The sequence below is a fragment of the Zalophus californianus genome, chromosome 1 (assembly GCF_009762305.2).
Source record: "Zalophus californianus isolate mZalCal1 chromosome 1, mZalCal1.pri.v2, whole genome shotgun sequence".
In the NCBI taxonomy this organism is placed as follows: domain Eukaryota; kingdom Metazoa; phylum Chordata; class Mammalia; order Carnivora; family Otariidae; genus Zalophus; species Zalophus californianus.
In genome coordinates, this window is record NC_045595.1 from 135,422,427 (window position 1) to 135,449,033 (window position 26,607).

Here is a 26,607-nt window from a genome sequence, read left to right on the forward strand (position 1 = left end):
CCTCAGGTCCGTGACACCCTGTGTGACACCCCTTCCACATACAAATATAGACATTGCAGAATTCATTCATTTATTTAATAAAAAATTATGGAGCTCCAACCGTATGCCAAGTACTGTTCTAGAAGCTAGGGATAAAACCATAAATGAAGCAGACAAAAATGATAAATTTTCATAATGCCTGTGTACCAGTGGAAAAGACAGAAACTTAGTGGATGAATAAAATATATAGTATGTTGGACTACAGTGAATACTATAGAGAAAAATGAAGTTTAAAAGGGCAGCAAGGGAATGCTGGGAGAGGGAAGGGTGGTCAGGGGAAACCTCATGGAGTTGATCGTGGGAGGGGCTGTATGTGCTGTGCAGATATTCTGAGGGCTCCCCTACACTTCTTGGCCTCCCTTGTAGTAAAGCAGGGCCAGGTGGCTGGTGCTGGCCAATGGACTATGAGCAGAAGGAGCACATGTCACTTTTTGGCCGACGCATTGAGAGCTAATGGGCCTTTTCCATCCCCCTGCCTTGGAGAAGTTGGAGGCCATGTGTTCAGCTGAGAGTGTCACCCGATGGAAGGAACCTGGGTCCCTGAGACTGGGATGGAGAATACTCCTCCACCATCTACCTTGTATTTATTGCCCTGACTAATGCAGTGGCATTTGAGCAAAGCCCCAAAGAAGGTGAGGGAGTGAGCCACGTGGTTATCTTGGGGTGGGGGGGAGGCAGGTATTCCAGGCAGAGGGAATCTAATAATGACATTATTATGAGCTTGAGTAACTTACAGATACCCAATTTCACTTCTCTTGGATATTTTGACTCCATCAAGAACTTTGTATATCAGGTTCCTTATTAAAAGAGGCCAATTTATCTTGTGATTGTGAGCAAAGAAAGAAAAATGACACACTAACCCATCTCCCAGTCTCTGCGCCTTGTTCCCAGGTACCCGCCATTTATTCCTTCAGGACAGATGTGGCTTACTCACGATGCAATGTTAGTAGCAATGTCTGGACCATGCTGTCCATCCTCCCTGCTGTGGGGAGAGCTGGAGGAGAAGGACTGTGTATGGGGACATCATCCAACAGCAACAGTCCTTGGATGCTGCTCCCCATCTAGTTCCTGGCCCTCAGAACAGCCAGCCCTCGCTGACTCCCATGCTCCCAGGCTCCTACATCGCACGAGGTTTTTTTCTCATCAGTTAAATTTCTCCTAAGACCAGTTCCCAGAAGTTCCATTTTAATTACTATCTGTTCAACTGCTATGTCTTACTTAAAAAGAGAAGTTTAATAAATCCAAACATTCTCCTGTCTAGGTTTTACTGACCTGTACAAAGTTAACTTTGACGAATGGGACATTTTAAGCCAAAACATACTCTCTGAACCCTAAACATAGTATAACTTTTGGTACTCTTTCCAAAGGCAAGAAAATTATCACAACGTTCTGCATAAAAAAATTCCAATATAGAAGCTGGCACCATTTTTACCTTTTTATTTTTTCTTTTGACTTCTTTTTTTATTTTAATTCTAGTGTAGTGAACATACAGTGTTATAATTATTACCTTTTTAAGAAAAATTCCACTGCCTATGTTTAGATAATTACAAATGAAACTTTAAGAAACCTCATATATCAATGTTGCTCAAACTTAAATAATGCTCAGCTTCCTTGTAAGGGAGAAAGATTCTCATAGGTCTCTAAAGTCGGCTTATTTTGTACGATGTTGCATATATATACAATTATGTGTATATGTATGCATATATATATAAATATATGGAAACACAAAACTAAGGGAAAGACCCCTTATTATTATTATTATTTTTTAAATATTTCACTTATTTGACAAAGAAAGACACAGTGAGAGAGGGAACACAAGCAGGGGGAGTGGGAGAGGGAGAAGCAGGCTTCCGGCTGAGCGGGGAGCCCGATGCGGGGCTCGATCCCAGGACCCCGGGGCCATGACCTGAGCCGAAGGCAGATGTTTAATGACTGAGCCACCCAGGCGCCCCGACCCCTTATTTTTTTAAAAGATTTTATTTATTTATTTGTCAGAGAGAGGGAGAGAGAGAGAGTACAAGCAGGGGGAGTGGGAGAGGGAGAAGCAGACTCCCCGCTGAGCAGGGAGCCCAATGCGGGGCTCGATCCCAGGACCCTGGGACCATGACCTGAGCTAAAGGCAGACGCCTAACCCAATGAGCCACCCAGGCACCCCCAGAGACCCCTTATTTTTACAGATTTTTGTGTATCAAACCAGAACAAATTCATAAATTAAATACAGACAAGGGGCACCTGGCGGGCTCAGTCGGCAGAGCATGCGACTCTGGATCTCCAGGTTGTGAATTCAAGCTGCATGTTGGGCTTACTTAAAAAAACCAACAAAACAAAACCCTCAAATGAGGAAACTAAAATGTATAAGGTTGACTTAATGTAAGGAATTAACATTCCTGTTGCTAAACCCAGAATGGCCCTCACAACATATTTTACCGATTTCAAGAGCACAGACGTATTTAGCCACATAACTTGTGCTGACTTAATTCTAATAACTGTTGTGTGTACAGTACACCAAAATATAGTCTGGCTATAACTTGGTGTGACCACATCATTTATTTTTAAAGTCCCTCTCTGTTGTTGTTTTTTTTCTAAGTCTGCAACAATTCACTTAGTTCTATTTGCTAATCACATATCCAAACATAGGCAGTGAAATTGCATTCCCAGAATAACTATAAGGGGTCGATAAATTTATAAAGATATTCCACCTTACTAGTAATCCAATACAAATTAAAATGAGAGGCATTTCCTCTATCAAACTGGGAAAGCTTTATTAAAAGGATAAAATAAATGCTGATGGGTATATGCGATGGGCACCCTTGAACTCTTCTGGTGAGAATGCAAACTGGCCTGACCTTTCTGGAAAGCAATTTGGCAGAAGGTATTCACAGGCTGAAAAGCTTTCAAAGCCTTTGAGTTAGTAATTTCACTTAAAGGTTTCTATCCTAAGGAAATAATTTTTAAATGTGGGCAAAGATCTCTGTATAAGGATGTCAATGTTCTTGTTAGCAGGAAAAATATAGGTAACCCCCTAGATGTCCAGAAATAGAGAAATAAACTGTATTATCAACAGTTATGTAGCCATTACAAATAATATTTGTGACAACTTTTAATAACAGTGGCTAGGGCTCAAGATATAACACTGAACAAAAAAACAAAAACAAAAAAGTATATAGAACTATATATTCATATAGTTCTCTTATGTCAAAAAATGTAAACGTGTAAAGAAAAAGGCTCAATGAAAATAAGCCAAAATGATGAGTGCTGTTCCCTGAAATGTGGGTAATTTATACTTTACTTTTTGTATTTCCTGAATTTTCCAAGCTTCATGTAATAAGCATACAATATTTTCATTTTTTAATTAATGCAAAGTCTTGTAAATGATAACATGTCAGCTTAGACTGTCTTTAAAATAATTCTTATTGTGAGTTGTAATCACTTTCCTACAACATCCAGCAAGGGTCCTAGATTTACTTCCTAGAGTTACACAGAATATGTCTATAACTACTGTACAGATAATTTAAAAAGGTCAGTGAGCAGGGCGCCTGGGTGGCTCAGTTGGTTAAGCGACTGCCTTCGGCTCAGGTCATGATCCTGGAGTCCCGGGATCGAGTCCCACATGGGGCTCCCTGCTCAGCAGGGAGTCTGCTTCTCCCTCTGACCCTCCCCCCTCTCATGTGCTCTCTCTCTCTCATTCTCTCTCTCAAATAAATAAATAAAATCTTCAAAACAAAAAAGGTCAGTGAGCAGCCTTCCCCCACCTCCCATCATCATAACCCAGCCCCCCCATTTCTGCCGATTTCCTTTCTGCCTAACACTTTTAACAGTTCCTGTTAGACACAGTTTCTCATCTCACCAGCCTGCTTACTCTGTTCAGCCAGGCTCCTGTTAAATAGTTTTCCTCTAAAAATATGATACTGAGAACTGAAGGCAGGTCATGGTCATGCCATTCCTCTGCTTAAGAACCTCCAGAGCCTCTTACCAGAAGAGCAGACGCCCCCAGCTTGGCGTTCAATGTCCTCCTGGATCTGGTCCCAGTCTTTCCAGCCTCACATCCTATTGTACCTTTAACACATTCTAAGCCGTGCTTTCAAACTATGGGTTGTTATGCATTAGTGAGTCATGAAATCAATTTAGCAAGCAGCATTAAAAAAAATAGAATAAAATATAAAATGGCAAGTTACATTGCATATACTGAAGGCAATTACTGACTAGGATTTACACACAAACACATACACATGCTGTGTGTGTATATGTACACATATATATGTGTGTGTGTATACATAAATATAAAATATATAAAATTATAATATATATTATATATGTATATAAAACTATGTGTGTATATTGTTAACCTGAAAAACAAAGGTTATTTTACCAGCAAAAAATGGGTCTGTTAGGGAATAACCAAGAATTGTAGTCCCAGACAAGAAACCTATGGTAAAACTATAGGTAAGTCCAACAAACCCAAGGAACTTATTTGATGGTAGAAGAAGGAGGAAGTTGGGAGGGATTATTTTGAAGGAAAGTCCATTGGTGAAAAACAGGAGTTCAGGTTTTTCACTGGCTCAGTTTCAGGGGTAGTCGATTTCTTGTAGGAAATGCAATGTACATCTTTCCCTGTTGGGTCCTATAATTGAAGGGTTCTCTCCTGTTGAATAGTCTTCTTTTTGGGTCTCTATGTAATTGACAATTCTTCCTGTAATTGACATTGAGTAGTAGTTGGCTCCCCCTTCCAACCTCCCCTTTTAGCCTCCTGAGTCCAATTTAGTGAAGTTTCTTTTCTTTCTTTCTTTCTTTCTTTCTTTCTTTCTTTCTTTCTTTCTTTCTTTCTTTCTTTCTTTTTTTGAGAAAGAGAGTAAGCAAGAATGGGGTGGGAGGGTGGGAGTAGGGGAAAAGAGAGAGGGAGAGAGAGAATCTTAAGCAGGCTCTCGAGTATGTGGGGCTTGATCTCATTACCCTGAGATCACTACCTGAGCAGAAATCAAGAGTCAGACGCTTAACCAACTGAACCACCCAGGCGCCCCTAGTGAAGTTTCCCTATATTACTCTCTCTGTATAGTGAGCATGTGTGTGGATATATATATATATATAGTCATAGCCAAAATATATTTCTTACTATAATGATCAAAAAAGTTTGAAAGCCACTGCCCATGCCACAGCCACATTAAGCAGCAGCTAGTCCTCAATTCTGATTTGCTCTGTCTTTGATCCCATTGTTCCCTCAGCTAGGCATTCTCCCTGCTCTCTGTCTACCGAAATTCTTCGGGGGCCCTAATGAGATACCACCTTCTCCCTGAAGTGTTCCATCATTTTTCCTCATCTGTGATCCTAAAGTGATGGTCTCCTACCTCTCTTATACCACTCAAAAGAGCCTGCCTTGCATTGTAGCTATGTCTGCATACTGAGTGCTTAGACAAAGAGTGTCAGAGGGGCAGGGCTGTGTCTTACTCACTTCTGGGTCCTTTGAAGGCCCAGAAGTATAGTGAGCCTAGCTGATGTGCAATAAATATCTGCCCAACTGAGTATTTTCTAAATGGCCTTCCAGGAGCAACTTCTGTTCTTCCTCCATCCATTTTCTTGACTAAGGCCCCAGCAGGCATAAGATCTATGCCTTGGGCCTAGTGTTATCTACAGTGGTGGCTCTAAAATCCAGTCTGTCCTGAAAGCTTTCATCTTTCTTCAGGAGGAATAAGAGAAATAAACATACATTTTTATCCCTTTAAAAGATATCTCCTTTATTTGAGCATGTGTCTTTCCTATATTTTTGGTGTTAAGATGTATTTTTTGTGGATCTATGTTGATAAGTTAGAAAATAATAGTTGGTTTTTCGTGCGTATTTATTGTCCTTACTTGGCAAAATGAAAAGCTGGCAATTCTATGTTTGTCTTTGAAAAGATTAAGTAAAAATTTACTGGTTGCAAATTCCAAAATCTGGGAAATCAACTGTCCTTTCTGGGCTGGCTGAAGGTAGGTTCACTTTCTTAAAGGTCAGATGAGTTCATTGACATGGGGCTGCAGGAGTTTCTCTTCCCATTTCAAAGACTGCTGTTTATTCGTCTGTGCTTCCATTCTCCTATTCCCCAAGACGTTATTCACCCATTAAATCCCGGGCGTGAGACACTGTATCTCTGGCCCTTTAAATAGGGGCGTGGTATAGAGGGGCGGAGAAGGGTGCGGGGAGGAAAGCGGAAGCGTGGCCATCAGTGGTATATACTGCGCGTGCGTGAGGGTACAGCAGGGGGCGGGGTCACGTGGGCCGGGGGTCCTGGGCTGGAATGGCCGCAAGCGCAGGTAACGAATCTCCCGGGAGCAGGCCAACGGGGTGGGGACAGTAGTGAGCCGCCGTCCCCGAGGCGGGAGGAGGACGCACGCCGGGTTCCTGAGCCTCGGCCCTTTCCCCCGTGCGGCGGCGCGGCCTCGGAGTGGCTGACAGAGAAGCCCCAGGCGGACTAACTGGACTGGGGCTCAAGAGCCGGGTGGGGTTGACTTTGGGGCGGAGAGGCGTGTCCTGCGTTTGGCCTGCTGTTGGGTCAGGAGATTTCCACTTGTTCATAACGAATGTGGGGCTGAGGACAGGTGCACCCGCTTCCCTGATTGTGAGACTAGGAGGTGGATGATCACTCTCCTCCCCAGGACCGAACAGGTGTGCAACCCGCCTTTCGGGCCCGGCGCACAGGTGTGGCCTCGTCTGCCCCTCAAAGACTGGGATGAGTGTGCTCCCCAAGTGTGAGGCCGAGGCCTAGATCAGGTGTCCACCTCTTAGGATTGGTGCGCACCCTGTGAGGCTGGTTCCAGTTTGTCTCTGCCTGCAAGGTGAGCTCCAGAGTGAGAGCAGGAGGAGGGACAGGTGGGTCTCTAAAGTTTGAGGCCACTCTTGTGTCCTGGTTAGTTCTCCAAGTGTGGTGCCTGGGAAAAGAGGGAAACAGCTGCCCAAAGTGTTTGGGTTTGCTTCAAAGGGAGGTTAGGGTGGGATGAAGTAGGGTCAGCCAGGGAGGTTCCATGGCTATGGGTTATCAGGATCAGGTGGGAGCCTTCTTCAACTAGGCATACCGCCTCCATAATCTCCTAATATTAGACTCATATAGAATGGACCAGAAGGCTTGCGTCCTCTGCATGCCCACCCTCTACCACACAACCCCCCCCCCCCCCAAAAAGAAAACACACAAACAAAACAATCATGGGTGTTGACTTGTGGCACCAACTCCGGATGTCTGTGATTGGGAGGTAATTACATGTCACGTGTGTGGCACCAACTCCGGATGTCTGTGATTGGGAGGTAATTATATGTCAGGTGTGTGTGTTTGAAGTCTAATACAAATGGGGATGGAGAATCTACCTATGTTTGTGTAAGACATGGGTTTGTTCATGGTTAAATTTAAGCAGGGAATAGATACTGAATCCTCTGGTAGAGCTGGCCTGTTCCATTGAAAGCAGAGTAAAGATAAGTGGGGGAAAAATTCTGGTTGAACTATGGGCTTTATATGTCAAAGAGACATATGTGAAAAAATTCTTTCCAGAGCTCTAAGATAATAGTGTGTTGATTATCCTTTATTTTCTTTGTATCTGGACCAGCATCAGCGGTTGGATGTTTTTTGTCTTCAGGATATTGAGGCATTTCTTAGCTGTATCTCACTCTTTAATAAAGATGTCAACCGTTGTGATACAAAGTGTCAGTTATGTATGTGAACGAAAAGTGAGACGTTTTGAACTTGAAGAAGTATGTTTAACTTTCGATCTGTTTATAGTTGTCACAGAGATTAGATTGCCTCTTGAGCCACAGCTTCAGGTGAAATCTGTATATATTTGTCAGATCAAACTGTTCTAGTCTTAACTGAATCTTGAATTTATGTTTGAATTGTCTTCATTCTATTAGCCCCTGTGTTAACATCTTCCCAGAATAAAGAGACAACTCCTCTACCTTCAGTAGTTACAAATTCCAGGGAAGGACAATGATTGGCCAAATGGATACAAGAATGTCATGTGCCTACTTCTCTGGCTAGGTAGATAGGATATTTGATTGGCAGCACAACTAAAATTACTTGTTTGGAGTGGAGAGGGCAGTTTTCCAAAGGAAAGGTGGTGAAGGGATGTTTTAACTGTAATCAAATTTGTTTTTCCTCTGCAGTTGAGCAAGAAGTTTCCTTTTGCTCTTTACAAAAAAAAAACCAAAACTCTTGTGACTATGTCCTTCTTGACACCTAACCAAGAGAAATTGAGGTGACAATTAATTGGAAGTTAATTAAGATGAGTTGGAAAGCCACCATGTACTCAACCTACAACTGAATGGGATCCTGTCTTGTGTGCATTTAACTTATAAGAATTCACTCATACCAATTTAGTGAAGAAGAAAGGAGAATATATGTCAGCCTACACAAGGCCCATGTGCTTCTTAGGAGAAGTTTTCTGGGGGGGGGGGGTGGATATTTGAAGAGTGATTTTTAAAAAATTTTTTTTAATTTTAATTTTTTTAAAAGATTTTTTTTATTTATTTGACAGAGACACAGAGAGGGAACACAAGCGGGGGGAGCAGGAGAGGGAGAAGCAGGCTTCCGGCGGAGCAGGGAGCCCGATGTGGGGCTCGATCCCAGGATCCTGAGATCATGACCTGAGCCCAAGGCAGATGCTCAACCGACTGAGCCACCCAGGCACCCCTGAAGAGTGATTCTTATAATAGTAGGGACTTACTGGAAGCTGGAAAGAAGTGATTTTTTTTCCCCTCTTTCATTCATTTTACTTATACACGTATAAAACTGATGAATGATATTAGGCTTTATGCATAACATATTCGTAGACATAGTTCTTACTGTTATTTTGTATATTGTCATAGGGGATTAGTTTTTTCTTTTTTAGAATGTGGCTGAAGGTTATGCCTGACAATTCATAATAATAACTTAGTAACATAATAGTAACTTAGCATCATACGACCAGACCGGCAGGTCTTAGGTACTCTTCTTTTCCTCCACTTTTCTTTTTAACATTTGTTTTTCTATATGCACTTCCTAAATTTTAAATGATTACTCTTCTCATTTAGACATTTACTAAGAGAAAGAGAGACAGAGGCTTGGGCTTTTTCATAGTGGCAGCTCTGAGCATTGTGGGCCTAAATGTGCCTATTCTTGGAAAGAAACTCAGGGGCCAAGTGTGCATCTCATCCAAGTACGTAGCAGCATTGTTACCTACACGGGGTCTGTTTCTGAAGTGCATGAGTAAGGTGAAACTTGAGTACCCCTGAAAAGTACCTGGGAAGGAGTCACGGCGGAGACTGACATATCTTTCAGGATGTGCAACACACCCAGGTTTTGCTCTGTGTTGGAACAGCATACTATTTGTTATTTTGAGCACATGTGAAATGGATCATTATGTATGAGGCATTCAAGAACTGAGACTGACCAAAAGGACAACAGATACCAATCTCCTATCCCATGCTCACCCTGAAATGTATAGTATTAAGTGGAATGGTGTGCAGAGTCCCCATTTCTGTGTGAATCATTTCTTTTTTTCTCTTTACCTTTGCTGAAGATAGATTGAATTCCTGTAAATGGAATGGACATATGATACATTTCCACTGTTTTCATCTTGACTTTGTAGGCTGAATTAATGTAAAAGAACATAAAACATCTGAAATTGTGGAGTTTGTGTCATGTTATACATGAACTGAGTGATCATTAAAAAAATCAGTGTTAAGGATTGTAAAAAAATCGGGGCGCCTGGGTGGCTCAGTCGTTAAGCGTCTGCCTTTGGCTCAGGTCATGATCCCAGGGTCCTGGGATCGAGCCCCGCATCGGGCTCTCTGCTCGGCGGGGAGCCTGCTTCTCCCTCTCCCACTCCCCCTGCTTGTGTTCCCTCTCTCGCTGTGTATCTCTCTGTCAAATAAATAAAATCTTTAAAAAAAAAAATTGTAAAAAATCTCATCTAGGTGCAAAGAATGGAACTTGCAAAGTGGTAGGCTTTTGGGGGTAGAATGACTAACCCTATCTTATTTTGAATGACCAGAACTGTTATTTGAAGCCCTCGAAGCCAGTGATTCAGTGTTGCTTGGCTGCTTATGCGGGGGAGGAAGGTAGGGATTGGTGAGTTGATTAGCACTAGGAATACAGTGGTGAACAAGGCAGATCTGGTCTTTGCTCTCCTGGAACCTGTATTACTTTCCTTCCTGAGGGAAGGCAGTGGTGGTTCAGACACTGAAAAAATGATTGCAGTGTGACAAGTTTAGTGAAGAAGGAGAACGATGTTATAAGTGCATATTAACAGGGAACCTAGTTCAGTTGAGCAGGACAAAAAAAAGGCTTTTTGAGGAAGCAGAGTTTTAGCTGACATCTGAGGGATGAATATGATCAACAGTAGTTGACAAGCCTGATAACGTAAAGGTATAGCTTAATTATAACTTGGCTTATATGGCATAGATTCCTATAGGCTGTGAGTCAAATAATATCCTATGAAGCTTAACAATTATAGGTAATAAAACTGATCCATTTAATTTGCAACACAGGTCTTAGTCCTGTCTTCCAATTCTTGTGTTAATCAGTAAATATTTATTGAATGTTATATACCTATGCAAGTCAGTGAGCCCAGTGATGTGCAGTATACAGAGAAGCATGGCTGCATTTCTTTCTTTCTTTCTTTTTTTTTTTTTAAAGATTCTATTCATTTATTTGAGAGGGTGAGAGAGAGAGAACACGAGCAGGGTAAGGGGCAGAGGGAGAAGCACACTACCCACCAAGCAAGGAAGCCTGACACGGGGCTTGATCTCCCCAGGACTCCAGGACCATGACCCAAAGCAAAGGCAGACGCACAACCAACTGAGCCACCCAGGTGCCCCACATGGCTGCATTTCTATTGTATAGTTGGGGACAAAAGACATAGCCACATGGTGAGTTAACTAATGAATCAGTATGAGGAAAGTGCCAGGGCACTGTTATAATGAAGACATGCATTCTAGATTCAGAGGATGCTTAGGGAAGGAAGGTGCCTGCAAGGAAGGAAAGAAGGAACTTAGATAAATGGAGAGGAAAAGGAAAGGGAAGGGAAGGTGAACAAGCATGAGCAGACATGGATAGAAAGGGGAAGCTCTTCTTGAAGGACTCAATACCGGTTAATACGTTTAGTTGTAAAGGAAAGTAAGGTCAGCTCCTGTGATATCTGGAATCCTAGGCTTAGAATTTGGAGTTTTATTATTTTCTTTCAAATTCTTATTTCAATTCTAGTTAGTTAACATAGAGTGTAATATTGGTTTCAGGAGTAGAATTCAGTGATTCGTTACTTACGTACAACACCCAGTGTTCATCATAACAAATGCCCTCCTTACTATCCATCACCCATTTGGCCCATCCCCTGCCCACCTCCCTCCATCAACCCTCATTTTGTTCTCTCTTGTTAAGAGTCCCTTATGGTTTGCTTCACTCTCTCTTTTTTCCCCCTTCCCATATGGTCATCTCTGTTGTTTCTTAAATTCCACATGACTGAAAGCATATGATATTTGTCTTTGACTTATTTCACTTAGCATAATATACTCCATCTCTATCCATGTCATTGCAATGGCAAGATTTCGTTCTTTTTAATGACTGATATTCCATTATGTATATGTGTGTGTGTATACACACGCCACATCTTTATCCATTCATCAGTCAGTGGACATTTGGGCTCTTTCCATAATTTGGCTATTGTTGATAGTGCTTCTATAAACAATGGGGGGCATGTGCCCCTTTGAATCAGTATTTTTGTATCCTTTGGGTAAATACTCAGTAGTGCAATTGCTGGGTCATAAGGTAGTTCTATTTTTAACTTTTTGAGGAACCTCCATACTGTTTTCCAGAGTGGCTGCACCGGTTTGCATTCCCACCAACAGTGTAAGAGGGTTCCCCTTTCTCCGCATCCTCGCTAACATCTGTTGTTTCCTGTGTTGTTAATTTTAGCCATTCTGACGAGTGTGAGGTGGTAGCCTATCACGGTTTTGATTTGTGTTTCCCTGATGATGATTAATATTGAGCATCTTTTCATGTGTCCGTTAGCCATCTGGATTTCTTCTTTGGAAAAATGTCTATTCATGTCTTCTGCCCATTTCTTAACTAGATTATTTGTTTTTTGGATATTGAGTTTGATAAGTTCTTTATAGATTTTGGATACTAACCCTTTATCAGATATGTCATTTGTAAATATCTTCTCACATTCCATAGGTTGCCTTTTAGTTTTGTTGATTGTTTCCTTCACTGTGCAGAAATTTTTATTTTAATGAAGTCCCAAGAGCTGATTTTTGCTTTTCTGAGGTCAGAGAGGTTTCTGCCTATGTTCTCCTCTAGGATTTTGATGGTTTCCTGTCTCACATTTAGGTCTTTCATCCATTTTGAATTTATTTTTGTGTATGGTGTAAGAAAATGGTCCAGGTTCACTCTTCTGCAATGAGCTGTCCATTTTTCCCAACACCATTGTTGAAGAGACTGTCTTTTTTCCATTGGATATTCTTTCCTGCTTTGTTGAAGATTAGTTGACCAAATAGTTGTAAGTAGAGTTTGGAATTCTATACTGTAGGCATTGGGATCTGTTCAAAATGAGTCCATTTACTAGAGAAAGAGAATAGAAAACAAAGGTTAATCATCTATTGTATTTTTCTTCACAAAACAAACCACGAGAAGACCAAACAGGCAAAGAAGTGGAAGAGAAATACTTGGATTGGGAAAGCTGGAAACAAAGTTGGAATGTGATATTCTTTCCATATCATGATTTCATGATACCTTTTTGGGGATACAGTAAGTGAAAAAAGTAAAACTTGATTCGACTCATCATACTGTGAAAGGTGTCTCATATGACACTTTTAGGAGGAAAAGAATGCCAGTGAATTAAATAGGATCCTGGAATTTGAGCACGGTAGGGAGGGTCTGCCAAGGTAAAAACAAAACAACTACTACAACAAAAAATTGGTAGAAGAGTTCTGTATTAACCCAGCCTAATACAGGTCACATTCTGGAGTTCTTATTCTGTTCATCTGTGTTAAAATGGGGTCATTGATGTTTATATGATACATATACTTATTTTTAAATGGTCCTTGAATCTATTATTAATTGGTTGGGAATAACCTTATTAATTAAGAGGGAATAGCCTTCAGAACTGTCAAGATGTCAGATAATCTTAAATCAGAACTATTAAAATATTTATCAGTGCTCAGAAGAGGACAACATACTGGGTAATCCTGATTCTATGACGTACGTTTTCCTGTCGGATTGCTGTGATTTCATTCTGGGAGAGACTAAGAAACCATTGATTTTAACGATTGTACTGCAGGTACTGTCCAGCTTGGCATCCCCTATAGGAACACTAGATTGCAGAATGGTTGGGTGGAGAACTAGTTGTAGAATTGAGTCTTGAGAGGAAATTATCTGTAGTTTATTGCCAGCCTTTGTCCTGGGATAGCACTTAAGTGGTATCTGAAGGTAGTGTCTGCATCATGTGTAATAGAAGTGTTCTATATTAAGCATTTCATCATTGGTCTGTGTATTGGAATGAAGAACTTGCTCAATAAATATTTGGGCAACACCAAGTGATGAGGGAAGGGTTAGTATTTCAGAATGTTGGCAATGGGTCCAGAAACAAATTAATTGAAGTTTGTTAGTGTAGTCATTTCCTGTTCCTGCTGTAACAAATTACCACAAATGTAGTAGCTTAAAAAAAATACAGATTTATCATTTTACAGTTCTTTAGTTCACTAGTTCACTAGACTAGCACTGGTCTTATTAGGTTAAAGTCAAGCTGTTGTAGGGCTGGGGTCCTTCTAGAGGCTTAAGGAGAGAATCCATTTCCTTGCCTTTTGCAGCTTCTAGAGACTGCCTAAATTCCTTGGCTCCTGGCATCCTTCCTCCTTCAAAGCCTGCAACATAGCATCTCTCTGACCCTGCTTTTTCTTTTCTTTTCTTTCTTTTTTTTTTTTTAAAGATTTTATTTATTTGTTAGCACAAGCAGGGGGAATAGCAGGCAGGGCTAGAAGCAGGCTCCCTGCTGAGCAAGGAGCCCAATGCAGGACTGGATCCCAGGGCCCTGGGATCATGACCTAGGCGAAGGTAGATGCTTAACCAACTGAGCCACCCAGGTGTCCCTCTGACCCTGCTTCTTTTGTCATATCTCTTTTCTGACACTCTCTTTGGCCTCCCTCTTCCACTTTTTAAGACCCTTGCGATTATACTGAGCCAACATGGATAATCTCTGCAACTCCAGATCCTAATTTAATCACACCTGTGAAGTTCCTCTGGACATGTAAGGTAACACAGTCACAGGTCCTGGAGATTAGGACAGACATCCTTGGGCACTGCTGTCTTGCCTACCACACAGGCAGGTTCAGGCACAGCTCAGTTTCTAAAAAATGTGGAGACACTGCTCTAGTGAACTCCTTTGCAAAAAATACCTGAGTGTGGTGATCTTTTGATTCCTAGGTCTATTTGGGTTGAATAAATTTGCTGAGTAACATAAAGGTCTAATTGCTGGTAAGTGATAAAAGAGGAAGTTGATGTGAAAGCACAATTTTAGAATGACTTAATAGTATATCACACTTTCATAATTAGACGTTTTTCTGAAGCGTCTCTCATGCTTTGCTGGGGGCTGTGCTAGTCTTAGATAAAACCCCTACATTTAGCTGATGAAGAAACTTCTAATCTGAGAGCAGAAGTAAGTGTATCCTTCCAATAAGGTGTCCTTATGATATACTTAGAACTAGCTAGACCTTTACAAAAGTACTCGATCTTGTGCCAGGATCTTTAACTTTGGAAGAATGTGGAAATCTTGAGGAAATTTTAAATGATAATAGCAAATATTTCTTGAAAACCAGTTGTGTCCAGGCATTATTCTAAATGCTTTACAGTCATTATGTCATTTATTCCTCACAGTAGCTCTGCAAAATAGGTAGTTGCATTCTAAGAGTCAGGTCTCTCCGTTTTAAGTGATTTAAGAAAGAGAGAGAGAGAGTGCGCGAGCGTGTTGGGAGAGGATGCTGGCTTACGTAGCCAAATTGCCAGAATGCTGTGGCCAGAGCGAACATCAAAGACTTGAACATGGGGTCCTGAGTGGTATCAAGATACTCTGACCTCTTCTCTGGTTCTGTTTGTAGGTTGATTTTATTCTTGCTAGAGGATCCGTTCCTAGAATGTAAATTCTTTTAGTAGAGGTGGATCTCCAGTGACAAGTATAGTAGACGTTTAGGTGTTTAGTTGATATATATTGAATAAATGACCTCCTTTTCTGCAGAACAGGGTCGGGTGGAGGGTAGGGGTGCTGCTCACCCTTACTATTGTTTAGAGAACAGTGGAAGCGGCTTTTCCTCACCAGTTCCATTTTAATGAATCCCAGTGAAGCACTCTGGCTACATTATGCACTCTCTGTTACTAGGGGATTTTTGATTGGCAGCCTCCACAAGAACCACATGGTTTGAAGGAGCCCTGCCCCCAGCAAGAGGTGCTGCTCTGGGCAAACAACACAAATGGCCACAATATTTCATCTTAAAAGGTGTAGAAATAGAGGGGCTCAGAAAGGGTAGACAAATTGACCAAGGTCACAGATAGGAACTGGTAAAGCCTAGATCCAAACCTCATTTTTAACGGACTCTGGCTTATGTTCTTTGCACTTTGCCAGCATATCACAATAATAGGAGCTCGGTGAAGTGGAGGCTGGAAATGGAGTAGGGTAGCATGGCAAGATGGTGCTCTTTCTTCAGGGGATGCTCGATCACGTAAAACTTCTTGAATGTGGTATTGGTGTTCACAGATGCTGAGTGGCCCTGAGAACCTCTTAAGTAACACCAGATAGGAGGTATAAAAAGCCAGAAAAAGAATTGTTTTACTTCCTGAGGTATTTTGCAAAGACCAATGTGAAGAATGAAATGTTTTCAGTTATTAAGTCATTTAAGTAAAAGTGGGGTTTTTTTCAGGTGTGGCTATTGTGGCCTTTTCCATTATTCTTTTTTTTAATGTTTAAGAATAAAACTTAATAACCGTCCTCAAGAATCACTGAATGTGAATTAGATTATGCTTGTTTGCAAACATTCCTTGACTAATTGTAATCATTTTTCCTAAGTGGTACAAATAAGAGAATTTTATTAAGAAGGAATTTGTCGTGAGTCTTTGAAGAAAGGCATATAAGTTAATATTGCTTCTGCCCTTGGCTCACTGCAAAAGGAGAAGTACATTTAGTACCTGAGACTGGAAAGCTACTTTCAAATGTTGCCAGAAACAGAGTGCCCTCAGTTATGTCTTCTAGGAATGTATTCGATATCATGTGTTTGTAGGATGGAGCCTTGGAGTCTATCTTCTGTAACATGTGAAAGAAATTAGTCTGTATTTGGTAATATACCAAATGTACTAGCTAGAAAAATTGGTTTCAGCTCTTTAAAAATAAGTCTTCATAGTCTACATGTCTTACATATAATAGATACTGATTTCTTTTAATCTGATAACAATGAAACTTTGCACAAAGTGAAATTCATCATAAATACTAAAAAAAGGAGCCTAATTGGACAAAATTATCAATGAATTTTGGGCATTTTTTTTTCTAAAACAATACCAGCAACTAATTTTCAACTCTTTTTTAAACAATTAGTTCTTTTAGTGGCTTAGTTGTCAGCCTTTCCTTTTCCTTCACTTCATTAAGGAGTGGGATTGAGAGAAGTTCATATGGTGGGCCATGGACAGTATGTAGTTTGAAAAAGCTTCCCATAGAGAGTTACTGCATGTTGCTGGGTACTTTTTTCCCCATTGATTTGATAGTAATAAGTTTTTGTGACCAGGAGAATATTCAATTACAATTTGACCTAATCACTTCTCACCATAATTTATGAAATAACTAAGAAATGCAGTTGTCAGACCTTTGTATATTGCTTATGACCTCGTATATTGTTTTGTATATTGGTAGTCTAGAAAACAAAATGACCTTTGTTTTTACTGTCATTATTACTATGGCGTTATTTCTGTTTTCATATTTTTATTTCTTTATTTCTGAACAGGCAGAGCTCAGGGAGGGACTTTTAAAAATTTGGCCACTTGTAGCCTAATTAGAACACAAACTAAAAACACTTAAGAACAGATTTAATCGTTAAACTTGTAATTATTTTTTCCTGAGTATGTTTTTAGTTTTCTAGAGATTTTGCGGACAATTGTTTTCTAGGCAATTTTGCAAGTAAACAAAACTCTTTTTGATACGGCATTGTATCCTTTAGAGCTATGAAATATATAAAACATTTGCATACTTTTTTTTTAGTATTTCAGTTTTCTCTGAGAATGTCCATGTTTTTCTATGACTAGCTTTCTTCCTAGAAATCCTAGAAATCCCTAGTTGGGCTGTGGTCTTATTTTATTCTGCCGTCATTGTTGTCTCCCATAATCTGAACGCTTAGGTTTGCTAGTGTCCTATTAAGTGGCTAGCTATCTGTCCTGGGTCCTCTGTGTCTACACAAGCTCCCTGAGACATCTGTGGCCCTGGATGGATGCCAACAACAAAACTGATCTGTATGCTTTTCTCCAGGGGAACTGGAGATCTACTCTGAGGTTTGGGAGTATGAGGGAGGGGTTAATTGCAGTTCTTGGCACCAATTTACTCTCATGCTGTTAAAACATAAATCTGGATGGTACCAAGTCTAGTGGCTGAACTTAACCGGAAGTCTGTCACTATCACCAGACTTAATGACTTTGGGTGGTGGGCCACTTCCCAGACTCCTGAGTTAAATGTTCCTCCTTTGTGCTCCTATAGAAACTCTCCCCCAATATCATACCTCAGACCATACTGACTTCTCTTTGCCTTACAATCAGATGATTGATGAACAATCAGTTTCCACAAAAGTCTGACCAAGTAAGTCTTTGGAATGTCCAATTGAGGAAATCTAAATAATGTATACTTTTTCTTTTTTGAGAAGAGATCATTCAGGTCATCATGATCTAAGGCCAAAAATCAAAACAAAACAAAACAAAACTTGGATTGACTGAATTATAATTATTATAAATATGGAAAATGAACCAGACCATGAAAATGTGGAACAGAGCCCCAGTGCCAAGACTACTGAAGAAGAGCTGAATAAGTCTTTCAATCTTGAAGCTTCGCTTTCAAAATTCTCTTACATAGATCTGGACAAGGAACTGGAGTTCAAAAATGATCTGGTAAAAATTCAGCTTTTGTTAAGATGGTTAGAGCTATGACCTAAAGATTCAGTCTGTCATTTTTGCATGAATTAATAGAAGTCTGTGTGCAGTTTTATGGGATAATATCACTCTTCATTTGTGTATGTCATTACCATTTATGAAGCACTTTAACATATGTTCTCATCTGAGCCTCCCATACTCTGATAACCCATTTTATAGAGGAAGAAGCTGAAGTGCGGCTGGCTATGTTAAGTGAATGCTCAAGATCATAGAGCTAGTGCGAGGTTTAGAAATCTTGTGCAGTGATTTTTTAAAAATATTTTATGTAGTCTTTGAAAGTAGGCTCCACACCCGGCATGGGGCGCGAACTCATGACCCCAAGATCAAGTCGCATGCTCTACTGACTGAGCCAACAGGGCATCCCGTGTGCAGTGATTTTTTTTTTTTTTCCCATTGATTTGATAGTAATTTTTTGTGACCAGGAGAATATTTAATCACAATTTGCTTGACCTAATCACTTTTCACCATAATTTATGAAATAACTAAGAAATGCAGTGTCAGACCTTTGTATATTGCTTATGACCTCGTATATTGTTTTGTATATTGCTTTCTACACTTAGAAAATTGGGGCTTGTCATGAGACATGCCGTTTTGTCCTGTTTAGAATGCACATGTCAGAGTTCATGAACAGAAGCTTTCTAGACAGGGCTGTCAAGATGGTGCAGTCAGTGTATATTTGTCTTCGATAATCATTGAATATGTGGATCGGATAGGAAACAATTCTGTAGTCTTTTGACCTGATCCTTCCTACCATGGATCATCGAGTTGGCTCTCTGCATGATCAGTTTGGTGATGTTTGTCTCTTAATTGGTAATGGTTCTAATAAATTTAAACACCCTCACAATTCTAAGAGGGAAAGCAGCATTATATGAAAATAATTTCTTTTCTCTATTTAGATTGATGACAAGGAGTTTGATATTCCTCAAGTTGATACTCCTCCAACACTGGAAAGCATACTCAATGAGGTAAGTGTATATTAATGATCACCGTCATTTTATGGAATTGATTTTAATGCTTTTGGGTTAACTATAGTGTATGTATCTAGATCTGCACCGTCCAGTATGGGAGCCACTAGTCACATGTGGCAATTTTAATGTAAATTAGTAATAGTTAAGTAAAGATTAAAAATTCAGTCTCAGTTGTACAGGTACATTTTAAGTGCTCAGTTGAAATGTGGCTAGTGGCTATTTTAGTGGATAGCACAGGTGCAGAGTATTTCCACTGCTGCAGAAAGTGCAGTTGGACAGCACTGATCTAGGCTCTGAACTTCTCAAGGGCAGAAGCCATGTGTTGTTCATGTCTGTGCCCAGTACAGTGCCTTATACTTGGTAGATTTGAGAAAACATTTTAGTAAGCAAGTTGAAATATTAAATTCACGTCACTTTTGAGACTTGTATTGTTTCAATAATGTCATCTCTACCAGTGATACTCAGATAGCTCATCCTCTGTTACTAGAGAGCAGCTGCAACCTTGAAATGCACCTCATCATCCTTCTGTGTAAAGGGAAAACCTCCACAGTGTATCTTATGAGTACCATCTTTGTTAAAAAGTTTCTCAGAGTTTTGAAATGATGTTATTCTTTTCTGAATTAGCAGGTCAGAAAGGCTTTATAAAGGAACTTTGTGGAAGTAACATGTTGGTGAAGTATGGGAGCTTTTATGTACCTGGCATCTGCTGATAATTCTTGAACTCAGTCTTCTTGATCTTTTAAAAATTTGCTTAAGACTCCTTTTGGAAGTTTTAGCTTCGAATTTGAGAAAGATTTTTAAATGCGTGAATCTGTTTTGGATCCATAGTTTTCTAAAGGATAATGATGCAGAGGTTCCCCAAAAGAAATGCCCACTGAATGAGTTGGGTGTTGGTCTTTATTACTTTTACCCCTATACTTTGCGGGTTGTAGCCAACACTTTATAGGATGCAAACTACTTTCCTCTGTGAATTGTATCTTTTATTATTCTTGTATGACTTTGATTTCTATTTTTATATCCATTTGATGTTGCTGTTACTTTGAATATATTTTAACTTAGAAAATGTATGATCTGTGTTAAGATGTAGCATTTTAAATTTTGATACAGAAGGCTTTGGTCAATGAAAGAATAACTGGTTACAGTGATACTTATTTACTGCCTTTCTAATAGAGAAGAAATCTTTCATTTAGAGATGAAGAGATTAATTTTAGTCAGTTAATGTCTTAATCATATCCTCATTTCAATTATTTTACTAAGTGTGAAATAAAAGTAAGCCTAGAAAGTTGTATACAAAGCCATATTTGAACATATTTGTATAAAAATGGCAAAGGGCCCTGGGGTGGCTCAGTCAGTTGAGCATCTGACTCTTGATTTCAGCTCAGGTCGTGATCTCAGGGTCGTGGGATCCAGCCCTGCATTGGGCTCCACGCTCAGCAGGCAATCTGCTTGAGATTTTCCCTCTCCCTTTACCCCTCTCGCCAACCCCCCCCGCCAATAAATAAATAAGTAAATAAATCTTCAAAAAAATGGCAAAGAAAATGCTCATGTGAATGAAACTAGTTCATAGTGAAGAAAAACCGTCTTTGCACAATTTACTTATCTATGAGTAACAGTAAGTACAGTCATTAGTGGTTTACTGAGAAGATAATAATAATTCTATCTGAGAAGATAATGCCATCCTCAGTAGTAATTTGCATGCCTCATGTATTTGGCTTGTGGCGTTAGGTGCTGGGATTATAAAATGCCGTATGGCTGTCTCTGACCTTGAGAGAGAACTAGAACTGGACATCGGCCAGCCTTCACCTCTCCAAGGAGCTGGGCAGGTGGATAAGTGAAAGCAAAGATAAAATTTAAGTTGTAGAACTGTGCAAAGGCTATTGGGGGGAAAGTTTTAAAATGATTTTAAAAAAGAAAAAAGTGGAAAGGGCAGAAGTGCAAAGTGACTAAGCACTCGTTCCAGGATATGTGGGTGCACATATTGTATAATGTTCATTAATAGCAGTCTGCTGAGAGGTTGGGAAGAAATGGACATCCAAGATGTTTTATAGACTGGAAAGTTAGGGATTACGGAGACATCATGAATCTCAGAATTTAGGGTATGAAATAATGGCAACAGGCCTTGTCATTGTCTGAAACTGTGCTGCCTCTGAGGTTTTTAATTGTGAAGTTCCATTCTCTAACCATGGCCACCCCCTTGCCTCCCATTTTCTTACTTCCTTAAACCTGTTCTTTGACCTAATCAAGACCGAGTCTCTTGTTTCTTCCTAGTCTCCCAGTCTGGGTAGTTCCTGCTTCACTTCATTTCTACTGTGCAGCCAGATATTTATTTTGAACTTTTTACTCAAGTGTGGTGTATATAGAGGAAAAGTGCACAAATCGTGTGTAACTTGGTGAATTTTCACAAACTGAATGCACTGTGCAACCAGAATACATACGAAGAAATAAAACATTACTAACACCCCAGAACCTCTTCGTGTGCCCCTTTAGTACCTAACCCCAGGATAATCACAATCCTAACTTCTACTAGCATTGATCAGCTTTCTTGCTTTGAACTTCATATAAATGGAATGATAGAGTATGTGTTTTTGTGTGTCTGACTTGTTTACCTCAATATTATGTTTTTAGATTCATTCATATTTTTGTATGTAATTGCTCATTCCCATACATAAAAAAATTTTTTTTTTAAGATTTTATTTATTTGTCAGAGAGAGAGAGCACAAGTAGGGGGAGCGACAGGCAGAGCAGGCAGAGGGAGACGCGGGCTTCCCGCTGAGCAAGGGGTCTGGTGTGGGACTCAATCCCAGGACCCTGGGATCATGACCTGAGCTGAAGGCAGCCACTTAACCAGCTGAGCCACCCAAGGCATCCCCCCATACATAAAATTCTTTATGTATATACCATTATTTATTCATTTTACTTTTGATGGGCATTTGTGTAATTTCCAATTTCTGATTACTATGAAAAGTTGCTGTGAGGGGTGCCTGGGTGGCTCAGTCGTTAAGCATCTGCCTTCGACTCAGGTCATGATCCCAGGTTCCTGGGATCAAGCCCCGCATCGGGCTCCCTGCTCCGCGGGAAGCCTGCTTCTCCCTCTCCCAATCCCCCTGCTTGTGTTCCTTCTTTCACTGTATTTCTCTCTGTCAAATAAATAAAAATCTTGAAAAAAAAAGTTGCTGTGAATATTCTTATTCATGTCTATATATGTATGCATATACGTGTATACACACACATTTCTGTTGGTTTTATACTTGGAATAGGAGTAGAATTGTTAGGTCATGACATATGGGTATGTTCAGCCTTAGTAGATACTGCCACAGGTTTTTTAACGTGATCAGAAAAATACATACTTCCAGCAGCCATATATGGGAGTTCTGAATACCGTTATGCTCATCAACTTTTGAATTTTCTCCTTTTCACTTTATCCATTCAGGTCTTATAGGTGTGTAGTGATACCACATCATAGTTTTAATCTGAGTTTCCCTGAAAACTGATGAAATTGGGTGCCTTGACATAGGGTTGGGCCATTTGGATGTCTCTTTCGTGAATTGCCTTTTCATGTCTTTTGCTCACTTTTTTAAAAAAACTTATTTATAGGAATTCTTTATATGTGATGTATATAAACCCTTTATTAGATATATGTATTGCAAATATCTTCTTCCATTCTGTGGGTTACTTTTTCACTCTATTAATGGTTTATTTTGATGAGCAGAAGTTCTTAATGTAGTTCAGCTTATTTTGTTTTTCCATTATGGTTAGTTTTTTTGTGTGTCTTGTTTTAAGAAAATTTTGAAAATTCCAAGGTCATGATGATGCTATCTTATTTTGTTTTAAAATCTTTCTTTTTCTGCCTTTCAAACTTAGATCTGCAATTCATCTGGATTTTTTTGTATGTTATGGTGTGAGGTATGAGCCAGCACCATTTACTGAAAAAAAAAAAAAAGTGATGTCACTTTTGTTTTAAATCAGGTGATCATATATGTGTGGGTCTGATTCCATTGGTCTTTCTACACCTGACCTGATATCACATTCCAGTGTTTGATATAATAGGTTTTGATATCTAATAGTCTCAGATCTTTGTTGTTGCTCTTCAAGATTGCCTTGGTTATTCCTGGTCTTTTGCATTTCCATGTAAGTTTTAGAATCACTTTATTAGTTCACATACAACGACACATACACACACTGAAATTTGATAGGATTATGTAGATTTTACATATCAGTGCAGGAAAATTCATATCTCTGCTGTGTAGATAGTAATTTTAAATTCAGCCTTATTGATAGGCTTCAGTTCTCTTCTTTCCTTCACTTTTTCTTTCATGTATTCTGTAAGCCCTCAACCCTGGCTTAGTTTAACTGATCTGTTTTCTTTAATTACATCCCCAGGCTGCTTAAGAAAATCAAATAAGATTCTGATTGGCCCTCTTGCTTAAGCCCTTGGTGCTGCAGTTCTCATTTCTGGATTATTTCCTTTCCCTTTTCCCTGCAGCAGTTGTTCCATTCTACAGCTCTCGGGACAATCTCTCCTTGCTAATTCTAGCCTTTTTCTTAGCAGACGTGTGTGTGTGTAGATACCTGAAAAGCAGTTGGAAATATGGGCCTAAACCTCAAGAGAAATGTTGATACTGAAGCTTGGAGTCATTAGCATGACATGGGACTTGAAGCTATAGGTATGGATTAGCTCCTTCATATAGGAAGTTTGTGAAACTGGAAGAGAAGAGAGCTAAGAATATAATTCCAGGGAATAGCATCAATCAGAGGTTGGGCTGAGGAGAAAATAGAGAACATGACTGGTAGAAGAGGCCTCATAAGTTGGGAGGAGTAGCAGGAAAGAGATGTACTGGAAACCAAGGGAAGAGAAAATTTCAAGACGTAGGGAATGGTCAGTAGTATTAAATGATGCCAAGAGGACAAGGGTGTGCTTACTGAAGACAGACCAGTGGATTTGGCTAGTACCTTTGGCAGAGGTGGTAGTCAGTAGCTAGCAATGGTAGAGAGTACAGATAATGAGTTGAGATTGCTCTCATATAGGCATTGATGGAAATGGTAAGGCAGAATGCAGTCCAACTGAAAGAGTATGATCAGAGCATTTTTCTTTAATGTCTGTTGCTCAGAATCAGCCTGTTCAAAGCTAAACTCCTCATTCTGCTTTATCTGCCATTCTTTGCTTAGCTCAACAGTATCATCTTTTGCCTGGTTGTTCAGGCTAGAAACCTTGGAATCCTCTCTGATTTCTCCCTTACCTCCCCGCCTCCCAGCCCCCGCCTTTTAAATGGTAACCAGGGACCTTGGGTTTTCTCAGTAATGTCTCTTTTATTTTTTCTTCTCGACCTCTTCTGCTGCATTCTTAGGCTCCACTCTCTTCTTTTTCCTTGACAATGCCATATCTTCTTAATGGTTCTTAATAGTTTCCTTGCCTCAGTCTCCCTCAGTACCCTCATCCATCTTCCTACTGCCCCATTTATCCTTGTAAAAGGTGGTTCCCGTCATGTGTGTCTACTTCTTAAACATCTTAGTTGCCTTCCTACTGTCTACTATATATAGTACCCTAGTTCATTAAATGAGTGATACATGTCTGGCATTGTACTGGGCACTAGGGAATATAGTGGTAGACAAGGAGGACATGGGCCCTGCTGTCACCTGGCTTAATGGAATATAAGGCTTTTTACAGTTTGGGTCCCAACTGATATTTCTAGGATCACCTCTAACTCCTGCTCATATATTTGAGGACTATGTCCTTTTCCATGAGCAAAAAAAAAATTTATGAAATCAGTGTGTTTGCAGATGCTCTTTCAAGCCCAGGGTGCCTTTCTTCTGTTTGTCATATTTCTCACGGCATACTATTTGTAGTAAGGTGGTGTTTGTTTTCTTCTAATTAGCCACGGGCTGTTAGTTAACTCATAAAGCATCTATAGAGGTTTGAATTTTATTTTTTATTTATTTATTTATTTATTTATTTATTTATTTATTTATTTATTTGAGAGAGAGGGAGAGAATGAGAGATAGAGAGCACGAGAGGGAAGAGGGTCAGAGGCAGAAGCAGACTCCCCACTGAGCGGGGAGCCCGATGCGGGACTCGATCCCGGGACTCCAGGATCATGACCTGAGCCGAAGGCAGTCGCTTAACCAACTGAGCCACCCAGGCGCCCTAGAGGTTTGAATTTTAAAAAGTATTCTGCTGCTAACAATAATTTGCATAACTGCTTCCTGCTACAAGGAAGAAATTTTTGGAGTGAACTCTGTAGAGACCAAGATCTATCTAGATTAATTTTCTCTTCTATGCCTCTCTGATCAATAACAAGGCATGGAAAAGAGATAAAAAAGCAGAAATAAGCCCATGAATGTTTTCGAGAAACCCATTAATGCCTGTCTGCCTTATAGGGTATTTGGAAATGTGAATTTATTGATCCATATTCTTCCAATTTAGACTGATGATGAAGATGAGTCTTTTGTTCTTGAGGATCCTACATTGTTAAACATTGATACTATCGATTCTCACTCCTATGATACTTCGTCTGTAGCAAGTTCGGATAGTGGTGACAGGACCAACTTAAAAAGGTAAGTATTCACTTAAATCACACTTGCATATGGTTGCAGTATTGATCATTTAAAATGTAAATATCTCTTTATCCTACAGTGTGGTCTGCTGAAGCCCTGCATAGGGAATAGAAGGCCCACTTGGGTGGAAATAATATGCTTATTAGACCCTAAAGATTTAGGCACTGTTGAGGGGAGAAGCTAAAAAGGTGGATGCCATGACCACTGTCCTCTGCACCCCCAGTAGGAAGCCCTAATAGCAGCCAGGGGTCCCCTGGAAGCAGTAGAGCCCTAGGAGGGAGCACAAGTCCAATTTGGCACAGTGTCTGCGGTAGAAACATGGAGTTTGGTTCACCTCGCCACCCTTATGCTTTCTGCACTCCCCATCCCCTTCCTCCCACTCTCTAAGGTCAGTTCCAGCATTCCTTCATTCCCTTGGAATGGGTTCAGAGGAGAATCACAAAATGATTAAAGATTTGGGAAAAGGACTTCTAACCCTAAATAACTTCATTTTGGCTGCTTTTCACCTCCCAAATTCTTGGAGAGCACATGAAAAGGAAAGCGAAGTGGAGGAAGCCTAATGTAAATACTTTATTGAATTCATGTGTAACTTTAATGTTGATAAAGTCATGTGTATTTTTTCCTTTCTTAAATTTTGCCTGTATTAGTGCTGTCTTCTTTAGCCTGTCAACTCTTGTGGGATAGGGACCGTTGCTGGATATATTAACCTGTTCATCACTATCTCCTACAGATAGATGAATATGTTTTTTCCCTCACTTTATTGAGATATAACTGACATATAACATTAGGCAAATGTAATGTGTACAGTGTGATTCTTTGATACACTATTTATTGTGAAATCATTACCACAATAGGGTTAATTAACACCTTCATCACCTCACATAATTACC

The 26,607-nt window shown here is 40.0% G+C and overlaps 1 protein-coding gene across 7 annotated transcripts in view; it reads left to right on the forward strand.

Annotated features, from left to right (window-relative positions):
* Positions 1–6,257: 6,257 nt before the first annotated feature.
* VPS8 (VPS8 subunit of CORVET complex) overlaps positions 6,258–26,607 on the forward strand; it is a 254,754-nt gene continuing 234,404 nt past the window's right edge. For 4 of the 7 annotated variants that reach the window (XM_027584601.2, XM_027584610.2, XM_027584603.2 and 1 more), the window contains exons 1-4: positions 6,258–6,324; positions 17,915–18,155; positions 19,094–19,162; positions 25,587–25,717. In XM_027584601.2, the coding sequence (XP_027440402.1) occupies positions 18,003–18,155; positions 19,094–19,162; positions 25,587–25,717 (353 nt within the window). In that variant the 5' untranslated portion in view covers positions 6,258–6,324; positions 17,915–18,002. Of the gene's footprint in view, positions 6,325–17,911; positions 18,156–19,093; positions 19,163–25,586; positions 25,718–26,607 lie in introns of those variants that run through there. The other 3 variants (XM_027584604.2, XM_027584605.1, XM_027584602.2) reach the window with 2 other exon arrangements.